Here is a 21,803-nt window from a genome sequence, read left to right on the forward strand (position 1 = left end):
CTTGGACACATTGCAATAAATCCTACTTCATTGACACGTCAAGCAGCTGCCGAAACCTTCCAGAAATTTGTAAGAAAGTACTTAAATTGCATAAATTATATCCTTATAAAACCCAAATCCTTTAAAAATTTTGTCGTAAAGTCCTGCCGAAGAATTGAGTGTTGCGAAATTGTGACAGCTGGAATTACTACAGGATCTCGGTTCATCAAAAATATTTCATCTAGGGACTCTATTAACTAAGCATATAAATAGACAAAACTGCCATTCCTCAATAAATGAGAACACACGAACATTTAGAGAAGTACCTACGTAATACCTCCACAAGATTAATGTTTGGGTTAGTATATCGGTAGATGTGATGATAAGTAGAGAAGTAGACACACACGGGAATTTATCTTTAGAAGAAAATGTTTTACATTTCCAACAAGATAGACAATAGTTAAAAGATAACTATTTAAAACACTGCAATGTAAGAAGATGTTCAGTTGAATATCTTTGTAAATTCCGGACCGATCGCCTCTTAATTTCTTTCTTTTGGGGCCACCACAAGACCTGTTATTTTTAGAATGCAAACTCTATCTATAGGACTCAACTATCTACTCAATAGGACTGACTGAAAAAATAGTTCATGATTGCGAAGCCATTTATAGAGAAATGTTTGCAAATAGATGTCAGAAGTTTGAAAATAAACTCTGATGTTATCTTAAAGGCAGCAGAAAATATTTGGGAAAAATACAAATATGCTTAAGCATTATCCCAGATAGCACAGACCTTCCAGTGCATATTCATAAAATGTCTAAATACGTTATAGAGTGTCCGATAAGCTATACGGATATCCAGTGGATATACCAATTTCGGCATGACTAAAGATATTTGTTAAAAGATATTGTATATTCCAGGGGACCTTCATATTTGGATATGTCATTACATTTGATATTTATTAAAGCAAACCGTAGAAGAAAAAATGACACACTTCAACAAGTCCTATAATCTCATACATATATCTGCTTACAAGTAAGTAGGGTGCCTTAAGGAAAAACTAAGTTGGTAGGGGTCAAGAGAAGATTAAATGAAAATGCAATATATGAAATAATCGTATATTCAAAATTCGGCTTGATCCAAAAACGATGTGTATCAAGCACCCATATGGTATCCAACGGGATTTAAGGGATTATCGCTTGGTATCCAGAGAATACCCATCACTGGATAGGTTTTTGCTGCTTTTAAAAAATATGCGTACTTTAGACATGTAATTAAAAATATATCTACGCACCATGCACGCATATATTGCTCCCGAGCAAAAACCGTAACGCTAAATATCCGATATTGGAATCCAGCGGGTATCCACAAATGGTGTCCAAAAGGATTTACATAAGTAGTATCCACGGGATATCCAGTGAATACTTGCTGTCCCTACATGGATATCCATCGAACAGTTCCTTTATTTAAAAGGTGATATCCACTGGGTGGATATTCATTGGATAGATTTGTGCTATCTGGGATTTTATTTAATAAACAAAAAAACGACTAAATCGAAGGTTCTTTTGTGGGATACAATTGAAAAGCTTTTAAAGAGGTCTCTGGTAAGATTATAAACTTGGAATGGTTGAGGGTAAGATGGTAAGTGAAAACAAGTTAATAAGAAAGTTTCTTTTACAAGTGAAAGAGTTTTCTTTACAAAATATAGAATAAAAGACTCTTTTTTTAATAAAAGAGTCTTTTTAAGAAAATATATACCTTACTAATCATTTACTCCACTTCCAAAATAAAATTATTTAATGAAAAGAAAACAATTAAGTTATTTCATTATTTTATTTCCTGCTTCTTAATATAGAAATAGTTTAGCGAATTTTTATTTATTTTTTTGGTTCCTCAGACAAAGCCATGATAAGTTTTAAAATAGTCACCCCGTATATAATAGAGCCTTTAACTAATCAATTCAGAAAGTAATTTTTTGCGTCCTCCTTATATAATTTTAATATTTGTCTACTCAATTAGCAATTTTTCGACGCGACAACGTTGCAAGTTGCAACGCAACGTTGCATTGTTACGTTGTCTTAACCGTAGAGACAACCCCGTTTTACACCAATTTGAAAGAGATTTTTTTGGTTGTCTCAACGTTGCGCAGTTACTACACGTTAACTTTCTAAACGCTTTTGCAACGTTTTTAGAGTTACTGATTTTTGGACAAGTGGACGCCAAAACGACAGAAAAATTAATTACTTTTTTAACAATAAACTAATAGATAATTCCAGTAGGCAGCTACTCTAAAAATACAACCTTTTTAATCCATCTTTTGAACAGTCTTTATTAATATTTAATTTATGTGTAGTTTAATATGGTGAAATATACGTGTAAAATAGTATAAAATTTGAAAGATTAACAAGCACCTAACTTATAAACGGAACATCGTTTACTGTAAAAAGATGTTATTTTAGCCCTAAATGACACGCGCACCCTGAATTTATAGCGGAAAAAAAAAGTATTTTTTTTTATAGAAACCCGCTATCGTTGTCCCTGGTTAGCCTGAAGCAAGAGGAAGAACGGATCGACCTAACCCAAAATATTAATATTTCAATTATTGTTTGTAGTTTGTTGCGCGTATGCAGCATGCATGTTTTTTAACTTTAATAAACAAAAACTTTAATTTTTACAAAAAAATTCATAAGCTCTTCGAAAAAATTAAACTCAGAATGTAATGTTAACATTACATTCTAAGTTCATCAGCTGCTGCTATATAGATCCTAAAAAATAGAACTTTATAAAATTTACCATCTTGCCAAAACAGCAGAGTTTTACAACAGTTGCGATACAGGTGCAGTACGTCGAAGTTTGGTCGAAAATAAACGTCGTTGCAAAAGCAACTAAATTTTGCACTGAAAACAACGTTGCAACTAGTTAAAATAAGAGTAATCTCAACTTGACTGCAAATTGTTACTTGGGTATATTTACTTTACACGTCTCAATTATTTTTATTTTTTATAATTTTGCTTTAGATATCTATTATACAACTTTCAAAAAATTTACTAAATATCTATAAACTTGGCTGTTCTTCTGTTACGCTCTTACTCTATGAATATTTTTTATCGACAGACATATCCCCTCTCCTCATGCTTACGTTTAATATTTTGCCGCAAAGCGTTTTAAATCGAAAAGATGTAGATTCACAGCAAAATTATCATCGTAATATTTTTGTTGTAACTTTTATGGCGACGTTTAAAAAAAAAACAAGCTTTTTTATCTTGAACATAACATTTATGCTCCCTAGCGACAAAACTAGGAACTTACAATTTTATTATAGGTTATTTATTACTGATATATGATACCTCGCCACTCTTAGTAAAACACCCAATATAAACTTCATACTTCAATATGCATAGTGTGGTTGAAGTTTTCGCAATGAATAGTAGAACTTCTGCATAACGAAATTCTACCATATATTGCCTTCGCCATTATATTAGAATAATAACGCTGTCATTCACTAGATGGCGCGCCAAATTTAGAAACACGTTATTTACATGGAAGTTTACTTACTGTACAGAGCCTTTCTATTGTACAATCCCGGCTTACGAAACAATAAGGTTAGTTCTAGGTTATGTAATATGTTTGCATATTTTCCGTTTAGCTTATGAATTCTCGTTGTTACATGGAATAAATAATATCTTAGTTACATATTTAATTAAACCATTTAATTATATGAAGAAAGTATACATATTTCTGATTTTCATAAATTAGGCATTTATTTTTTTCATTTCTCTGTATACCAATAATAAAAGCGCTATTAGACCGTTTTTAGTCGTTAATCTAGACACGCATAAATAAAATAAATTATTGTTTCAGATGAACCGCCCTATTCAAGTGAAGCCAGCTGATAGCGAAAACCGTGGTGGTGAGTTTGATTTTTGTGATAAATATTGTGACTAATATTGTGATAGTCTGTGTCTTCTAATAACAATTTGCTTACACTCTTGCATCTAATTTTTAAAAGAAAGCCATAGGTTAAATCTCCGAAAAGTAACTTAAAAATTATACATTAATAGAATCTAAAAGTTTGCATTGTTCTTCTACTAAAAGATAAAGACTTTCATATTTTTTCCATACAATTAAAAAGTAAATAAATAAAGTGATGTACATCAACGAAAATTTATTTTACAGATTTTGACAAAGAAAAAAGCGCAAAATCAGGCTCATATAACCGATTTTATAATAACGGGGATGGTACCGGTAAGCATCGACGTAGTTAGAAACATATCACATTTTATTAAATATTATTTAATAAATTAATCATTGATACAACGATACCTAAAGATATTTAATTTTTTTAAATAGTCTTTTTTTTTCTTTTTTAGTACGTTTGAATGCTTATTTTATAAAATGCTACAAAATATATATTTATTTAAAAATTTTACAAAATTTACTACAGCGAAAGTAAATTTGATTTTTGATCTTGTAACTTCGGGTATAGAACAAAATAAAAACATCTCACTTCTGGCATAAAAGTTTAAACAATCCGGTTTTTGGAGCAATGTATGCCAAAAATACAAGCAAAATATAAGCAGGGCTGTTTTGTCTATAAAATCTATGTACATCGAGAAGAAATATCTCATCTTCAATTAAGAATTATTTTAACATTTTTCAGATATTACACAATGCTGTTCGATTTTATTATTGGGTTACTTATATTTATCTTCGTTCATTAGTACATTCGTCATGCTTCAGATTGCTTATAACATTTTTTTGAAAATAGACAAAACTTATAAACACAATTTCTTGTTTTGTTTGTCACTAGAATAATGTTAAATGTTTTTATTTAAAAACATTTAACATTTTTATATTAATTGTAGTTGTTTCTTTGAATCTATAGTTGAACGTGGGCCCCTAATTGAACTACGATTGGATTCTAGTCGTTATGATGATTCCCAATTAAGTTTACACATTTATTTTGAAACGAAACCTTTGGCGTAGAACAGGACAGAATACTGCAAGTTTTTTTTTTTTAACGATTATGTTTAATTCAATGGCATTCTTAATAGATGGTATTAGGAATGTAATTATCTCGGGATTTCTAATACACAGGTAAAACAAAAATTGTTAAAACTAGACACATTTTTTTAATAATTATCTTGTTTAGCCACTCGATATCCAATTTTAAATATTGCCTTCTCCTATTTCTCTCCAGTGTTCGTTTTTTTGGTTACATTCTGCAAAGCTCCATATTAATCTTGCAACGTATTCCGTGGCATCTAGTATCTTTGTTTCACTCTTGATCCATTTATGGATTAGGCATACTACCAATATTGTTCTGTCCACAGATCCCTGGGTTTTTCCATTTTTTTTAGTTTGTTCAGTGAGTCTTCAAGTCTTCATCTTTCACAGTTAAAAGGATACATAATTTTATTATTTTAATTATTGCAGCTGCCTGATTTTCCTTATCGCATTTAAGTATTTGTGCAAGCTATATAAATTCCTTCACCTTCTCTGAACCGTAGTTACTTAAAATCACACTTAGTATTTCTCAGATGTTCCTATCGTTATTTGGTTTGTATATTTTCTCTGAGGGTATTTAATAGTATCGATAGCAATTGTAATTCCTTTAAAGTTGTACAGATTAGGATAATATCATTGGGAATTCTAGACATGTTAGTGTTCTGCCATTGATTTTTCTTTTATAACTTAAGCAGTCTAGTAATCTATACTCATCCTGAAAGGTGAACGTAGAGAGTTTCGGGAATATTAGATCGCTTTTTCAAACTATTCCATTTACGCTCCTCTTCAGTTCTACACTACCAAATGCATTCTCATAGTCGATAAAGGAAAATAAATATTAATGATATTTATTCGTTTTGCTTTTATGAGGTTTCTTATTATGAGGAAATGATCTGATGCACTATATCATTCGATAAAAAAACGGCAATGAAAATTTTAAAAACATCAAAATTTTGAGTAGTTTAGTTTAAGTCATTAAAAATCAGTAGATGTTTTCTGAAATGAACAAATAAATATACTTTGTAGCATCTCAAATCATAGTAGTCAATTTTTTATTTATTAGTTATACATACCATTAGCAATATACCTGTTAGCCTAAATTTGATAATCTTTATGTCTGCTAACGATCAGTTACATTATTGATAATTTTAATTTAGGTCTAGAAGTTATATGATATCAGAGTGAGATCTAAGGTGATATTGTCTTGTAATACATGTAAAAATTTAAAATTTAGGTTCTAGTGCCTCTTGATCTATTTGAATAATACAAAACTGTTCTTATACATTTTTAATAAAAAAAGCCATTAAATAATTACTTTACAATGAATAAATCCATACGAAATTTTAAATTTAGGCTACGTGGTATGCAATTTGGTGCACGAACATTTTTTTTTAGTAAATGCTTGGGAATGATAACCTTTTTTTAAATTTTTCATAGCAAATCCTTATTTTATTATTAACTTAAAATACTATTAAGGAAATATTTACTCCTTTTAAAAAAACTATCCTCGAAAATTCCACAATAATTTTTAGTTTTGTTCAGGTGTTTTCGCGTGGCTACGATCGTTAAGTTTAATATCTTATGAAGCGAAGGCAAGGAGGGCCTTCTTAATTATTTATCCAAAATTGATGGATAAAACTTAGAAAGACGACGCTCTAAAATGAATCTAAATATGATTAATTAATAATTTATTAAAATTTTACTTTAAGACAATTGATAATGTTTGAAGTTTTCCCTTATGTTATATGAGTGTTACGGTTTAATTATGATGGAGTATATTTTACATATTATGTACCATAGCATACAATCAATTTGCAAGATTTACATAATTATGAGAATATATTTTTTAAATAATCTTAAAGTATAATTTACTTTTGTATGTCAAACCATTTGAACTCTTCCGCAATTAAATAATATAAATAGTTGAATTCATTATATTGGCAAAAGCTCTAGAATATATAATTTTATTTAAATGTATCTTCAGCTTATTGCATATTCTTGCAAAAAATCTAATAATTAAGTTAACTTTACAGGCATAAACTTTACGTTCTACTTGTATTGTACTAATTACGATTGTTAAAATCTTTTTTAAATACTCTAATATTTTAATGATCATGTAAAATAAACTAAAACATCAAACGATTTGACGATATATATATCTGATGGATTTATATCTGATCCATCATAGTAGGATTTAATTAATAAAATTTTTAGGGAAAATATTCACAAATCTACAATATTCTTTAGTATTTACTCACTTTAGTAATTTTTTAAATTGTGTCTTTATATTTTTAATCTTTCCATTTTGTCTCACGTAGCTACATATAAAATACTTACTGAGAATAGATGGCGTTGACGAACTTTTTAAGATGGAATGTTGAATTGCTATAAATTTTGAAGTATTATATTATATTCCCTCTGCTTTGCATTAGGTACAAATTACAGGATACCGGGCACTACATTCTACTATTTTCTTGCGTTACAAGTAAAAAATAATAAAAACAGTAATGAATCAAAGTATAGCAAGCATTGTAACATGTCGACAAAAATTTTCAAAAGAAACTAAGAATATATCTATAACCAGTATAAATCAACTGAATAACTTTTTATTTTTGGCTCCCGTGACTTAATTAATTAATAAAATCAATTGTGTAATTAAAAAAAAATAGCACTAGTGATTATCATATTATGGCACAATTTTTGAAAATATTCCATAAGTGAATAATTGTATCTCTTATTATCGTATTCTAAAATTTTAAAAATATTATACCTATTTATAAATCTGGTTCTAAACAAGGTCATAGTAATTACCACCCCATTGCACTCAATAGTCATTTTAATAAAATCGTAGAAAATGCTAGGCAATCACGACTTGAGTCGCTTGTATTGTTAGATTTAATAGCAATGCAAATCTCAGTTTCACAATACAGGTTTTATAGATGCTTTAGTACTGTGGATGTCTTTGTTAGGGTGGTTACAAATTTTATGTCGAATGTTTGTTGATAGTTTTAGACCTGACCAAGGCATTTGACACTGTAGGCGATCCTACTGCACTCAAACAGAGATCTTGATGTAACATACATTTTATAATGATTCTATGAGAAACCGGTGCCAATAAGTAAGAAATTGTGAGTCATCTAATGACCCTTCCTCAGTAGGGTATGGTATACCTAAGAAAACTGTACTTGTGCATCAAGTATTTACAATCTTTCGTAATACTCTAATAGAAAAAGTGGGCACTAATATTATTTGTATTATGCTAACGACACAGCTGTAATGTCATACAAGCTTTTTAACATTAAGGTCAGATAGAAAATTCATTTTATGGGCTTTACGTTAAATGAATGGAATTACTCTACAAGGTGATTTAAAACACGCATATATGGATGTAACTGCCATTGTCAATGTCATAAAAATCTTTACACTAGATGGGATCTGCATATTCAAATATGTTGTCATAAAAATTACTCACACATGTTTCTTTCAGCAGTTTAATTGTCGGGAGTACAGCATGTCCAATAGAAATAGCTCAATAAAAAATATATTAAAAATTATATTGCATAAAACAATGAGATTTTCCAGTGATTTGTAATATATGTAATAATAAGAATTCGCAATAAAAACCTAAATTTTATAATTATCTTTATAATAGGATAATAACTTGAAGGAAAGCAGTATTAAAAACTGTAGATACTATAAAACATCTCGTATACGAAAACGGCGACACCACAAAGCATTAATTTGCCTGGAAGCCATCCGGAAGAAAAACAGCGTAGCAGAGGCCAGAGAGGCACAGTAACAACTACTTGTGGCACACACGGTTGTTTTATATGAACCGCAGGGGCTTCATATTGCTTTTGACTTTATTAAAGGAGGGTTTCGCCGTAATTAGGTTTTTAAACGGACGTGACGCAAAAGCTTTTACTTTGCTACATAAATTAAGACACTCCGAGTACGTAAAAACCTTTTCGTTAAAAGTGATTTAAGCCAAGCTTCATAAGTTGTTTTAAAAGGGGATTCCTAGCGATGTATTAACAAGATACTTAAATTATATTTTTTTATATAATTTTATTTTCTATTCGACATTCTTTATACACATTAGTTATCCTATTATTAAGAATATAAATGAATAAAATATTGTTATGATTAAATTACAAACCAATTTTAGCGAAGTAAACAATTACTTAAAAATTATAAGTCTCCTGATGTAGTCTATGTTATCCATAAATATTAATGATTAACTTTAGTTCTTCGTCCATTTCAACCATATCGTGTTAAGTCTATCTTTATTACAATATGTAATAATGAAAAAACTAAGAAACATCAAATGTTCTGTAGAACAGAGCTGTCGATTATATTTAATTTAAAAAAGTAAAATAAATACCTATTAATTTAAAATTTAAGTATTATGAACAAATCAAATATTAAAACAACAAATAAGGATGTATAATGGATATTACAAGAAATTTAAAATACTTCATTTTACAAATAAATAAATATTACTTGATAAAATTAAAGCAAGGACTCCTAAATTCGTAGATATATAATTGCTCTCTAAGAATGTCGTGGTTAAGAAATGGAGATCGAAATACAATCCTGCCACTTTTTGTTTTTTATCAATTCGTTTCATTAAAAATTCTATTGTTTTGAATACTGCTAATTCAGTGAACTTTGACACTCTTAAACCGTATTGTGTATCTGTAAAGATATAGTGTTTCTTTAATGAAATCTACTAGCCAGTTTTAATCGCTCTCTCGAAGACCTTTGGCACTGAATGAAGTAGTGACACTGGTCGATAATTATTTGGTATTTGAGGGTCACTCTTTTTATAGATTGGGACTATTTTTTAGCGACCCTTAAAGCTTCAGGAAATGTCCCTGACTCAAACATTTTATTTATGATAACGCTTAGGCACTTGCATCTATATTTGGCTCCCTGCTTTATAAGAAAACCTGGAACTTTATCAGTTCCTGTTGAGTATGTCTTTTTTTCTCTAAGAAGTTTCATTAACATGTTGTCAATCTTGAGAGCTAGATTCAAGCAAATACTATTCGAAACTTAGACGAGAAATGCCCAATTGTCCTACTGGGTCACTGATCGTTTTTCCAGTATACTGCCCAGCTATGAAGAAAGGCAGTAACTAACAAAAAATCCGAAATTGGTTTTTGAGCACCATTGATTGTTTTACACAAACTCAACACAAAAAAGCAGTAAACTATATAACTTTGTCTAAAAATTTACTGCCGTTTGAAAAAAATTTGCTGTAGAAAACATTTACTGCCGTTTGAAAAATCTAAATCTCTGCAAGTTAGAATGGCAGCAGAAGTAATATACAATGCAAAAAAGGAGTATTTTGTCATGCAGACTGTTGGATGCTGCCTTTTTGTGTTGAGCCAACTGATTTTAAATTTAACTTCCAAACAAAGATCAACGGGGTAAAAATCCACTTTTCAATAAACTTGATAGACAAGTGATATTAGCACATGTTCATTTATTTAATCCATCAATATCACACTACCGTCGAGAACATGTGCCCAGAGTAAAATATTTACCCAGGTAACTATTATGCATAATGATTTTTTGGAAAAATTTCCGCATTATAAATGTGGGTACGAAGCTTATCGGAAAATACTATTTAGTGAAAATATCAGGTTCACTAAACTTGGAAACGAAGAGTGCAAGCACTGTAAAATAATGGACCTACATCCCCATAAGCGTGAAGACCTTGATCCAGAATGTGACACATGTAAAAAATGGTCAAACCATATAAACCGTGCAAAAACAGCGCGACATTTATATCAGGAAGATGCAGCTATTGAGTATGATTCAAAAACAAAATAATAATGCTGTCCAGAATGGAGAACTTCAAAAAATCAGTAACTCAAAACAGATTTTCTAAATAATTCACTCCATAATCAGAGCCTGCAAAGTTACAGTTAAAGTCTCCATAGGCTTTAATTTGCTTCTTCCTACTATATACAGAATTTAATACATCAACTACTTTATTAAAAAGAATATCAAGATCTCCTAATGGAGACCTGTATATAAAAATTACAATTACCTCAGTTTTGTTGATTGTGGCAAACAATATTCAAAAATTTTTTCAGTTATTTTTATGTTACAGTTAACTTCTTCTACAATCAGGTCTTTTCTGCTGAAAATCGCTATTGCTCCACCTCGATTTGCTTCTGGAGTGCTTAAACTCGGTAAATCATAGTTCAATAGGTGCAATTTTTTAATAGCATTTTCTTGTAGCTCAGTAAGCTACAAGCTTCTAGTTGTAAAGTTTTATGGTTCACACTACGTATGTTCCGATGATATAGCACATTTTATGTTCTGCTAAGCATGGTTTTGGGGTTGGTTCTTGTTCGGAAAATTTCTACCCAATGAAAAATAAAATTTTTCAAAGTGGCCTTCCTTTGGCCACAATTCTTTCCCATGCACCATATCTTTAACGACACGGTCACGCCTATCATAAGACGCAGATTGTTTGTTTTTTGCACTGTGGGTTTGCATAGCTTCACCTCAATGTCGTCTCCTGGTGAGTTTGTATGCTTCACAGCATAGTCGCGGATTGCGACTTTAATTATTGTTATTGATTTTCAATAAGAAAATTCATATTTTGTTCTGCTTGTTTTTAGCAGAAACTGCTCAACAAACTATTTCATCGTCGTCGATCGGGTTCCCATTTGTTTGTTTATTTTGTAGTGGAACTTTTTTAGGTTAGGACGAAATTATTCTTCTTTTTTGTTGACAGGTTGCCCCTGGGTGCTGCTAGGACTTTTCTCCTGTTAACTGGTGGACGAAAATCAGCAGACGGAGTTTTCGGTGGCATTGGATTTCCATTGTTTTTCTCACCATTTTTCCGGGTTTTTTCCTTTTCTAGCTCCTTTTCAAGAGACTGGGCTCGGTCTTTTCAAAACTGGGAATTTTCTGTTAGAAGCATTGATTTTTCTTTTCATTCTTTTAAATAAAGTATTTAGTTTTTAATAGGTAAATAGGTAGGATGATTTTTAACTAGTAAGCTCTTAATTCAAATACTTTTCCTTCCCACCCGACTTCGGCAACTGAAACGTTTCAAGGCTTCCTAGGTAACTTTAGCTTTTCAAAGGAATCTTTGACAATGATTTACTTCATGTGTGTGGAAACTATAAAGCACATTCACCTAATGTGCAGTTATCAAGTGTTAATACCAATATTCTATAATAGAATTATTCATATTCTATACTAGAATCCGGCCCTCAGGTTCAGTTTTCCACTAAAAGAACAAAATGAACAAATCGATATACATTAATTAACTTGGAATAATCAATTAAATCCTTACTCTAATCTTTGAATCCTACTCAATCAAATTAGTACCGTGCACGTATCTAAACGCATGGATCTAACGCATATTCCATAATTACTGAAGCTGCGTGTTTGGCATTTCTGTAAGTAAACTCGAAGCGTGGCGGTCTAAGACAGTATATATATATATATATATATATATATATATATATATATATATATATATATAAATATATATATATATTCAATAGAGACATTAAAACTGCTAAAATCAGTTAAGGGGAAAAATATTATTTCGTTTTTATTCTTGGCATCGGCGACGAGCGAAATTCTAAAACTTGATATTAATAAAAAGTGCTATAAACTGCATACTGATCACTAAAAAAATACATGGATAGGAATTTACCATGATATCTTTCAACAAGAGACACTATAATACTGAGTCTTATTTGACTGGAATTTTTGATATTTTTGGATCAGTGTATCCAAGTACTACCAAGTATACCAGAGTGTATTGCGCTTGTTTTTCCAAAATTTTGGAAAAAAAAGTTTTTTTTTCTTTTGTTGAAGGAAACAATACTGATGCTGTAACAGCAATTAAAAATATTCAATTTATATTCTTTTCTAGAGCATAATAAAGTATATTATTTTTTCTAAAATATTATATTCTATTAAAATATTTGATTTTTCTCCCCATTTAACACTAAGTACGTTAAATTCATTAATCTGTACCAAATATGTTGTAATTGTTATTTTTTAAATAGATTATTTATTATTTTTCTAAAATAAATTTATTTAACAATGAAATGAAAATCTCTCTTTGGACTGTATCCCTTAGAAGGGGGCCAAATGAAAAAAACCTTTTTTTCGGAACTCTTACCAAATCCTGCAAAATCGAAGAGACTACGTATATTTATTATTTTTGTCCGGTTTTTTATTACATTCTATAATCCGGCCTTCCTTCCTCCTTTCAATAAACAAATCCCAACCTTCCATAAGTAACATACCGATACACAATTACAGAATCCCTAAATCGGCTGCTTCATTATTCGGTCGGCATCAGCGATATGGCAGCAGGAAAACGACGAAGCCCTAACACGGAGATAACGAAATTGGTTTCGCTGAATTAATTTATGAACCTCTTTTAGGAAAAAAGGGATAAAAGAAGAGCTTTAGAATGGCTTTTATTGGGGGAGTAGGTTACTGCCGAATTAATTACAAATTATCTGAATTATTACTTGACCTAATTTATGTGTTAATACGTTTGTGATATATTTTTAATATTGCCTAAAAAATATAATTTAACAAATTAATTATTTTTTACAATATCAATATCATATTTGATATTAATATCTTTAAATATAGCCCAAGGCAGCCCAACGAGAATCTCTTTTTGCGTTAACAGCAAAATTTCGTTTTCTTATTTAGGCATCTTAAAATCCTATTAACTAGAAAATTTATAGGGTTACTCAGTATTTGAAAATGGTACAGCAACAGATTTTTGCCGAAATATCAATATTACCAAGTTAATAATTTCTTGTTGGTTTATTATCACCAATAAAACTGCACTAAGACACCAACTTCAATTTATAAAAAATGATAATGCCTAGTAGGTAATTAATTACTCAAACTATTTTCTTGCATACAAAATGCTTCCAAAATGTACAATTAATGAAATTAATTTGTTTGATAAATATAATTGTAAAATGGTAATAAGAAACGTTAATCTCATGATCAGCTTAGCCAAAATAATACAATTCTTTTTTTATAATATTATAACTTCAATTTTAAATGGTATTTCAGTCAAGTATCATAAATCCATGCCATGCTAGCTTGTTGCAGTTGACAATTGGCTTTAAATCCGGCAGAGCGATTTAATGGCATTAATGCGATCTGTTATTTAATTAAAGATAGGTGGATCTATCCTATTGGTTAATTATATTGAAGTGCTGATTATTGAATAATTTGTTAAAATAAACTCTCGCCTTTCAACATTGCTAACATAATTGGATTACATTTAAATGGCAGATATTATATTACAAAGCGGTTGTTATAAGCATATTATCTATGTATGTACATCTATATTTTTATATATAATAAACCGTTTAGAAGCACATATGTAATGGTAGTAATAAATGTTTTTATTTATATATAGATATTTAAATATATTAGGGCACTAACTAAAGTTCCAGTCATCAGCACACTAGTAAATCTTGTTTTATGATTTTCTGTAAATCGACGATACGTTCTTTGATTTTTCACTATGATTTTCCTTTAATGTTTTTCGGTGTTTATTTGGTAAAGGAGAAATTAAAAATTTTAAGCAAATAATTATTTTGCCTTGAGAATAGTTCAATAAAATTATGTAAGATGCATTTTAAGACCTTTTTGACTACTCTGGGATATACTAAATCTCTAAAAAGGCTTTTTCTTGTACACTCCTCTTTTGAGATACCCCAAAAGAGAAATTATATGGTTGTTAAATCACAAGATCTGAACGGCCATCTACTATAGTAATTGTCATATTTCTTCTGCTATGTTTCTGGTGGCACTGTCCTGTTGTAACAGTTTTTCAAATTGTTTCAAAGCTGTTTTCTTACGCTTCTGGATCGAGAGCCATATTTTCAGGATCTATATTCATTCCAACAGTCTATATTGAGTGACTTTTCCTAAATTAAGTATTAGTGCGTTATTGGATGTGGGCTACGATGTAAATAATTTAACTTATATGTGGTTAATGTTTCGATCGGTGTGAGATCATCTTTGGGATTCAAATCAAAAGTATGACGCTTCGACAAAGGACGAATATTACATTTATAAAATTGTGTCAAAATTGTTAACTTATAAATATATATACATTATCAAAGTCTACTGTTTACATAAGTTTACCTAAATTATGATGCTGGTTCCACATTAAACTATAATTATTTTTTTTAATTACTTTTGAGTTGACAATTTCAAGACAGTTTTATAAATATAAGTCCTTTATCAAGATGTCATATTTTTGATTTGAATGCTTTTAGCCTTGAAGACGATGTCATAGTTATCAAAACGCCGACGTATTATGCAATTAAGTAATTCTAAGAACACATTAAAATGATAAGAAGTTAAATTTAAATATTAATTTTAAGCTAATTACTATTTGTATATAAAGATGCCCTCTGTATATATATATACATGCGGTACGAAATAGGCATGAAACCAATCTAATATTGATTCTTGAGAATGCAATTCTTTAAACACAAATCAATTTTTGTACATTGTGATGAAGACATGAGCCGTCTTTTTCAAAAGCTTAATGGATTGTGTTAGTTTGTACGAAAATTAAGGCTTATTGTACACAATTAAGTAATTTTATTTTGCTTCTGCGCACCCTTAAATATGTAAAGTATTTATTAACTTACCAATAATTATCCTTATAGCCCAAGCGGAAGAGCACACTCCCAGCCTATTTTTGCAGACTTCACTAACCCTTTCGAATTAATTTTGATTCTAGGTATACTATAAAACCAATACATTCTTATTTGCGATTACGATAACATGTTTGTTAGCAGATCTTTTCTCATTATGTGACTCAGTCAGCCTTGAAATATGCAGATGACTGCGATTACCTCAATTCTGTTCATCAAATGATTTCCTGGCTATCGTGAAAAAGATAAAGATTGAGTTTACGCCTATTTTTAAATAAATTGAGTTTCCAATGGCAGGAGGCTCGACATTATGATATTAGCAAAGGTAATCCCAAGTGTCTGGAAGTTTTTCTTAATAATTCTTTGAGATGACAGCATTAAATAGATGTCCTAAATCTTAAATATCTGTTTTCACTGCTTTTTGTGAGAGATTTGTCTTACAATTGGTCACAGATCGGCTTTGACCGTTTACCATCCGCTTTTCTGTTTCAATGTGTCTTATGATATTTTTGCATTGAAAAATACGGCGGCTTTCACTAACTTAATACTTAATTTGAAGAATAAAGCCTGGAATTTATTTATTAAAGGAGATTTAAATTATGTATTCAGTTATCCATATTTAACGTGAAAAGCTATAACATCATAATTTTCCATAAATCAGCATCGGTAAAATTAAAATCAGTCCCCCCATATAAAATCAAAACCCTCAATTATCCTTCCGTATATCTAAATTGTAGAAACTATTACGTTAATAAAGTCGTCCCCAAGTTTTTCCTCGAAAACAAATTTTCTTTCTCAACTTTTACCCCGCTATATCCTGCCACATCATTATTTAGATTGTATCTTCGAGAGTAACTGTCAGAAAAGTCACTCAAATTTCCACTCCCGTTGCGCATACATTTATACTTCGAGAGTTCGTTTTTGCGTCCTGGTGAGCACCCTCTTATACCTATAACTAACCCAACTTTTTGATAAGACCTTGTCAATCACTGACAAGGGATAACTTTATATTCTAAGGCCAAATATATCGCGATAGAGATATATATCTATCGATTTTCATTCTGAATATACTTGCCTATTATTATATAGGTATGGCATTGCCTTTACGCCATTTTAATAAAAATCATTGTTATTCAATGTGCTTATTGCATTATAATATAATTTTTATTTATCTTTTGTGATTATTAATGTGATTAATAATTTTATACATAATCATATTTTTTTAGATTTTGCTTCAAATCGTGTTCGTTTCATAGAGAATAATCCTATTTGATTAACAATGGGTACATATGCAGTTTCACATTAAGCAAATCGTCTTCCAGTTTATCGTGAATAATTTCGACGTCGTTTTATAATTTAAATCGCAAAAGGGTCGTTCTATTTACGAAGTAGGGTAGAAGCGAGTCATGTTATTAAATATGAATGAGATAATGGCACCTTCCGCAACCTCTGTTTCAATTGAAATCTACTTTAGTTTAAATAAAAAGACTTATCCCCTGTGCATTATATAAAGCTGCAAATTGTATTCGAAAGCAAGAAATTTACACACGTTTTTTTAAAAGGGTTATTTGAATAGAAATTTTCCCAGAAGTGTTTATATGATGAAATTTTATTTTCTTAATAATATTATAGAAAATAGATTGGTTATCTTACAAATAAAGATATAATGTTGTTAATAAGTATATTTTTATCAGTCATATTGCGTCATTAATAAGTACTCATCTTCTAAAATAGGTTTTAATTAATGGATGATCACCATTTTTGGGCGCCAAAATAGCTCACATTTAATATAGGTATGCTTCAGTTCCTGAACATTTCTTTTTCTTAAAGTAAATGAGTATTAATGACTAAATATTACATGTAACTGGGAACGATCTAGCAATAATAATAATAATAATAATAATAATAATAATATATATATATATATACAGAATACAATAATATATACAGAAACATGTTTTTAATTACTACTATTAAGAAATATATGCATTCCGATATAGTTTTTCATAAAAGAATACACTCATGCCATAATTGGAGAGAGAACTGTACTACTTTTGGAGTGAATACCTGCTAGAAACTAAATATTAACTAAGGTTACTAGATCTAAAAGACGGAAAAATAATCTACTGCCCTAAGTAATATTTTCAATCATTTATCCAAGTCTCTTATAACCCCCTTTGCGGACCTTCTAGTTGTTTTATTAGCTTTAGTTAAGGGTAGGTTGCATATTTAGATTAAGTTTATGTCACAGGTGGCACATTTATCAGCACCGAGAAAAATCAAATATTTCAATGTAGCGCGTTGTTCAACTCATCTTTGTCAGCCAAAAGAGTTTTTTATTAATCAGCTGAATAATCACTCCCTAAATATCCCTCTGGATCCATCTCTAGTACCTCTATGACTCAATTTAATAAAATCGTTTGTCGCGGTTACAACGATGTTGAGTGAAAAATCCTTCATTTTAAAGAAATGGCTCTGAACCAGCGTCACACTTCTGTTTCTAGAACAAACCAATACCAGTCTTGATTGATGATCTAATGATCTTTTATCAAAAATTCTTGTAGGTTTTCGAATTTTACAAATTATATAGGCTTATGGAAAAGTATAGACATATAGGGCAAGTAAATTTCTTCTGTAATTTTCCTACTATATATTACCATTATTGAACGTTGATAGAGATTTAAGTTAATTTGCCTAAAATATATCATACTTGAGTAACTTTCAAAGCTTCTTTCCTTCTTAGTCAATTTTTTTTGCCAGCAAATAACTTTATTAATATTTCTTGGAATATTTTTGCTCCAAATTTGAATGACAATTTTTTATTTAATCATTATAGTCTCCTATTTTCTACTACTCTTTAACCAAAGAATATACTAAAGTAGAATTCCATGAAGTCTCTTTATTAAATTTTAATCAAATATAGCTAAGAAAAAAATTATTGAATAGCTAAGAAAAAAATTATCGACGAAATATAGGCGTTCATCATTTTTTTTTAAGGGTTTATGAGTTTTCATTAATAGTAGGTTATTGATCAATACCTGCCAAAACGAGATATCAAATATTCATACGTTCAAGTTGAGGCTCCCCTCACAAATAATAGTTGACGTTGATGGAAAAGACCCTCGATATTGTACGTATCACGCAACGCACTTAGAATTATTTATTATTTTAGTAATTTATATTGAATTTGTACTTAATTACTTTCAACTGTAAGAAATATCAGTACCTATTTTAGTTTGCCTATTTCTCATTCATATTTTATAGATTGCTTAGATATTCTATAGTTATAAACCTCATTAAATCAGGCGCATATATGTATATATTTTTTCTAGGTTGATCTTTTTAAAATTATATAAGGATAAGACTAATAAATGGCAATAATAAACAGTTAGCCCTGCTCTAAGAATTTGCTTATCAGTTACATGCCCCGGATTCAAATCTGCTCGATGTTACATACAAATAATTTTTTTTAATGAAGTTAGTTATGACAGAGTGAAAATTTGGTTTTATAATGTGACCATATTTTTAATCCCTTTAATGACTATTAAATCTCATAAAAAGATGCAGGGTGACAACCGGGTACCGGATGTTTTTAGAACGCATAGTACGAAGCTTGAGGCTATTAGAGCAAGCGAAGTTACTACCTCTGTAGTGGTGTGTTATTGCAGTAAAGATACAACAGTGGACGGTAAATCATCGCATTTTTGCATACGATACATTTATTTATTTTTTTAGATGATTATTTATTTAATTAGTGATCAGTACGCAGCGGCTTTTTCGAGTTTTTCGCACTCGATATTATTGTTGGGCGTGGAGCGGTTGTATGTCGCAACAGAATCTTAGGATGAATAAAGAATTCAAGAACAATAGACGCCACTAAAAAGCACCCGATTCCCGTCACCATTCGGCTATCTCTGACTGTCCCATTCGGATATTTAAATATTATGTGAATGGCGGGCAACCAACAAAAGAGCAATGTTTGCTGCTAGAAGCAGCGGTTTCTGGCAATAAGAATTAATGTAAATAATAATTAATGGAATAATTTAATTAAAATAAAAAATTGCGTTTCTGGAATAATAATAACTATTGATTCTTTAAATAAATTAAATATAAATAAAGGATGCAAACAAGAACATTGAATTATTAATTTTATACATAATACCCTAATGTAAGTACCAAAAAAATACAGTTTGGTTGAACGATCCAATGGAATACAAATTGAATTTTTTTTTTCGAATAAATATTTTAAAAAATTTCTTTGGGCGGACATGGATTTATTTAATTTTGGATATTATTTAAAATTACTATAGTTTATTTTTGAGAAAGTGTTATTTGAAAAATTTATTTTTCTACTACATTACAAGAAAATTTTTAATTTTATTTCCCTGCCTTATTGAATTTTTTTATTTGACTATATCTTGCTTATTATTTTTTATAAAATTAATTTTTTACATTAAATTGTGCTTATTAATAGGAATGAAAGTAGGAAATGAGGTACTGTAGGAGCAGTGTCATTTCCTCACTGTGGATGCTTTTGCTGGATCAAACTTCATCTACGTGGAGGAGGAAATTATGCACTTTGCTCCCTTTTGTTATACAAATAACTATTATTTTTTTAAGTTCTCTATATGTGGACATATCAAAAGGAAAAGCCCAACTTACACAAGGGTACTGTATATTTAAACTAGGGTATTGTATATTTAGAAAAAATAAATAAATGAAAAACAAAATTTATAAAATATTGCACTTTAATTTTAATTTTAATCTTAAATATATAAATGGTATTAATCTTTTTGAAATAAGTACCTATTTTTTTAAATAACTTTTATACCTAGGTAGAGAGGTAATTTTGGTAAGTGAAAACACAATGGATTTAATTAGTTATACTGTTATATAAACGCACCATATATTAAAAGTTTTATTTTATAAATGCTGCAAAGACATGTATATGACTGATTTGAAAAGAAACTTAATTTTTTTATGCTAAAGAAGAAACTGCAAGAAACTTATGAGATAGGTAATGTTTTTTCAAATATTTGCCTAAAACTTACATAAAAAATTATAATACACATATACATATATACTTAAACCATAAATAGAAAAAAATAATTTACAAATACAATTTATTATTTTTATTTACTGCTCCTTCTTCTTCTTTGATGGAAAATAAACTTGTTTGTCCATTTTTCGTTTACCTGTATTTGTCTTATTTACCTGTTCCATCACTGATGTCAGTTGTCTCATGCACCTAGACATTTACAGGTATATGTTAATACATCTTATATAATTTTATAAAAAGATAACTTACTTATCATAAGTTTCAATCATTGTACTGCTACTTGTTGATTTTCAGTTGTCTTCTCATTAACAAACGTTTCAATTTCTACACTATGGCTAGCTTCAATATTATTGGAAGAACATTCCCCAAGGAGTTCACCTAAAACAGAATCGCTTCCCTTTCTTTGCTCACACATCATAAAGACAACACAAAAATAAGGCTTACAGCCATGCTACTGGTGATCATCCAGGCCCATTGTGTGGATACCCTAAAGGACTATATAATGCTAGCTGCACCATAAATCTTGACATTTAAATGAGAAGGACATACACCATTCATTTTAATGGAACCACTACATTTTATTGTTCTCTTACTACATTTGCTTTCAAATCCTAGAAACAGCTACACATTAAATACATGTTTAACAATCTTTCACTAAATAGTACAATGAATATGTATAGTATGTAATAAATACTTTGCTAGAATTGAAATTGCTACAAATTTACCTCTAAAATCACTTCGATTGCAACAATATACTTTTTCAATCTTGTCTTCAATTTTCCTTGTGCAAACAAGTGCATAGTTTGTGCTTATTTTATGCTCTCTTAACCATTCCTCAAATCTTTCTTCTCTGGAAAAATGGAATGTTGAGGACTCTATTTTGATATCATGACTTACCTGTAAATGAGCTTCAAGTTTTTGATAAATCTCACAAGAATTTTTCATCTCTTTGCATAAGGGACAAGAAATATGTGACTTTGGGTTATCTGGGAGCTGCTGGTTATGAATAACCTTAATATATGTTTGTTCTTAGCTGAAATGGAATAAAACATTTTACTGCA

General features: G+C 29.8%; 1 protein-coding gene across 16 annotated transcripts in view; it reads left to right on the forward strand.

The window, feature by feature from the left end:
- Window positions 1–21,803, forward strand: part of LOC126743099 (CUGBP Elav-like family member 4) — an 885,098-nt gene that overhangs the window by 721,221 nt on the left and 142,074 nt on the right. For 9 of the 16 annotated variants that reach the window (XM_050450048.1, XM_050450052.1, XM_050450047.1 and 6 more), the window contains 2 exons: window positions 3,841–3,889; window positions 4,156–4,224. In XM_050450048.1, coding sequence (XP_050306005.1) covers window positions 3,841–3,889; window positions 4,156–4,224 — 118 coding nt within the window. The remainder of the gene's footprint in view (window positions 1–3,840; window positions 3,890–4,155; window positions 4,225–21,803) is intronic. The other 7 variants (XM_050450055.1, XM_050450062.1, XM_050450063.1 and 4 more) reach the window with 1 other exon arrangement.

Source organism: Anthonomus grandis, chromosome 12 (assembly GCF_022605725.1).
Source record: "Anthonomus grandis grandis chromosome 12, icAntGran1.3, whole genome shotgun sequence".
Taxonomy (NCBI): domain Eukaryota; kingdom Metazoa; phylum Arthropoda; class Insecta; order Coleoptera; family Curculionidae; genus Anthonomus; species Anthonomus grandis.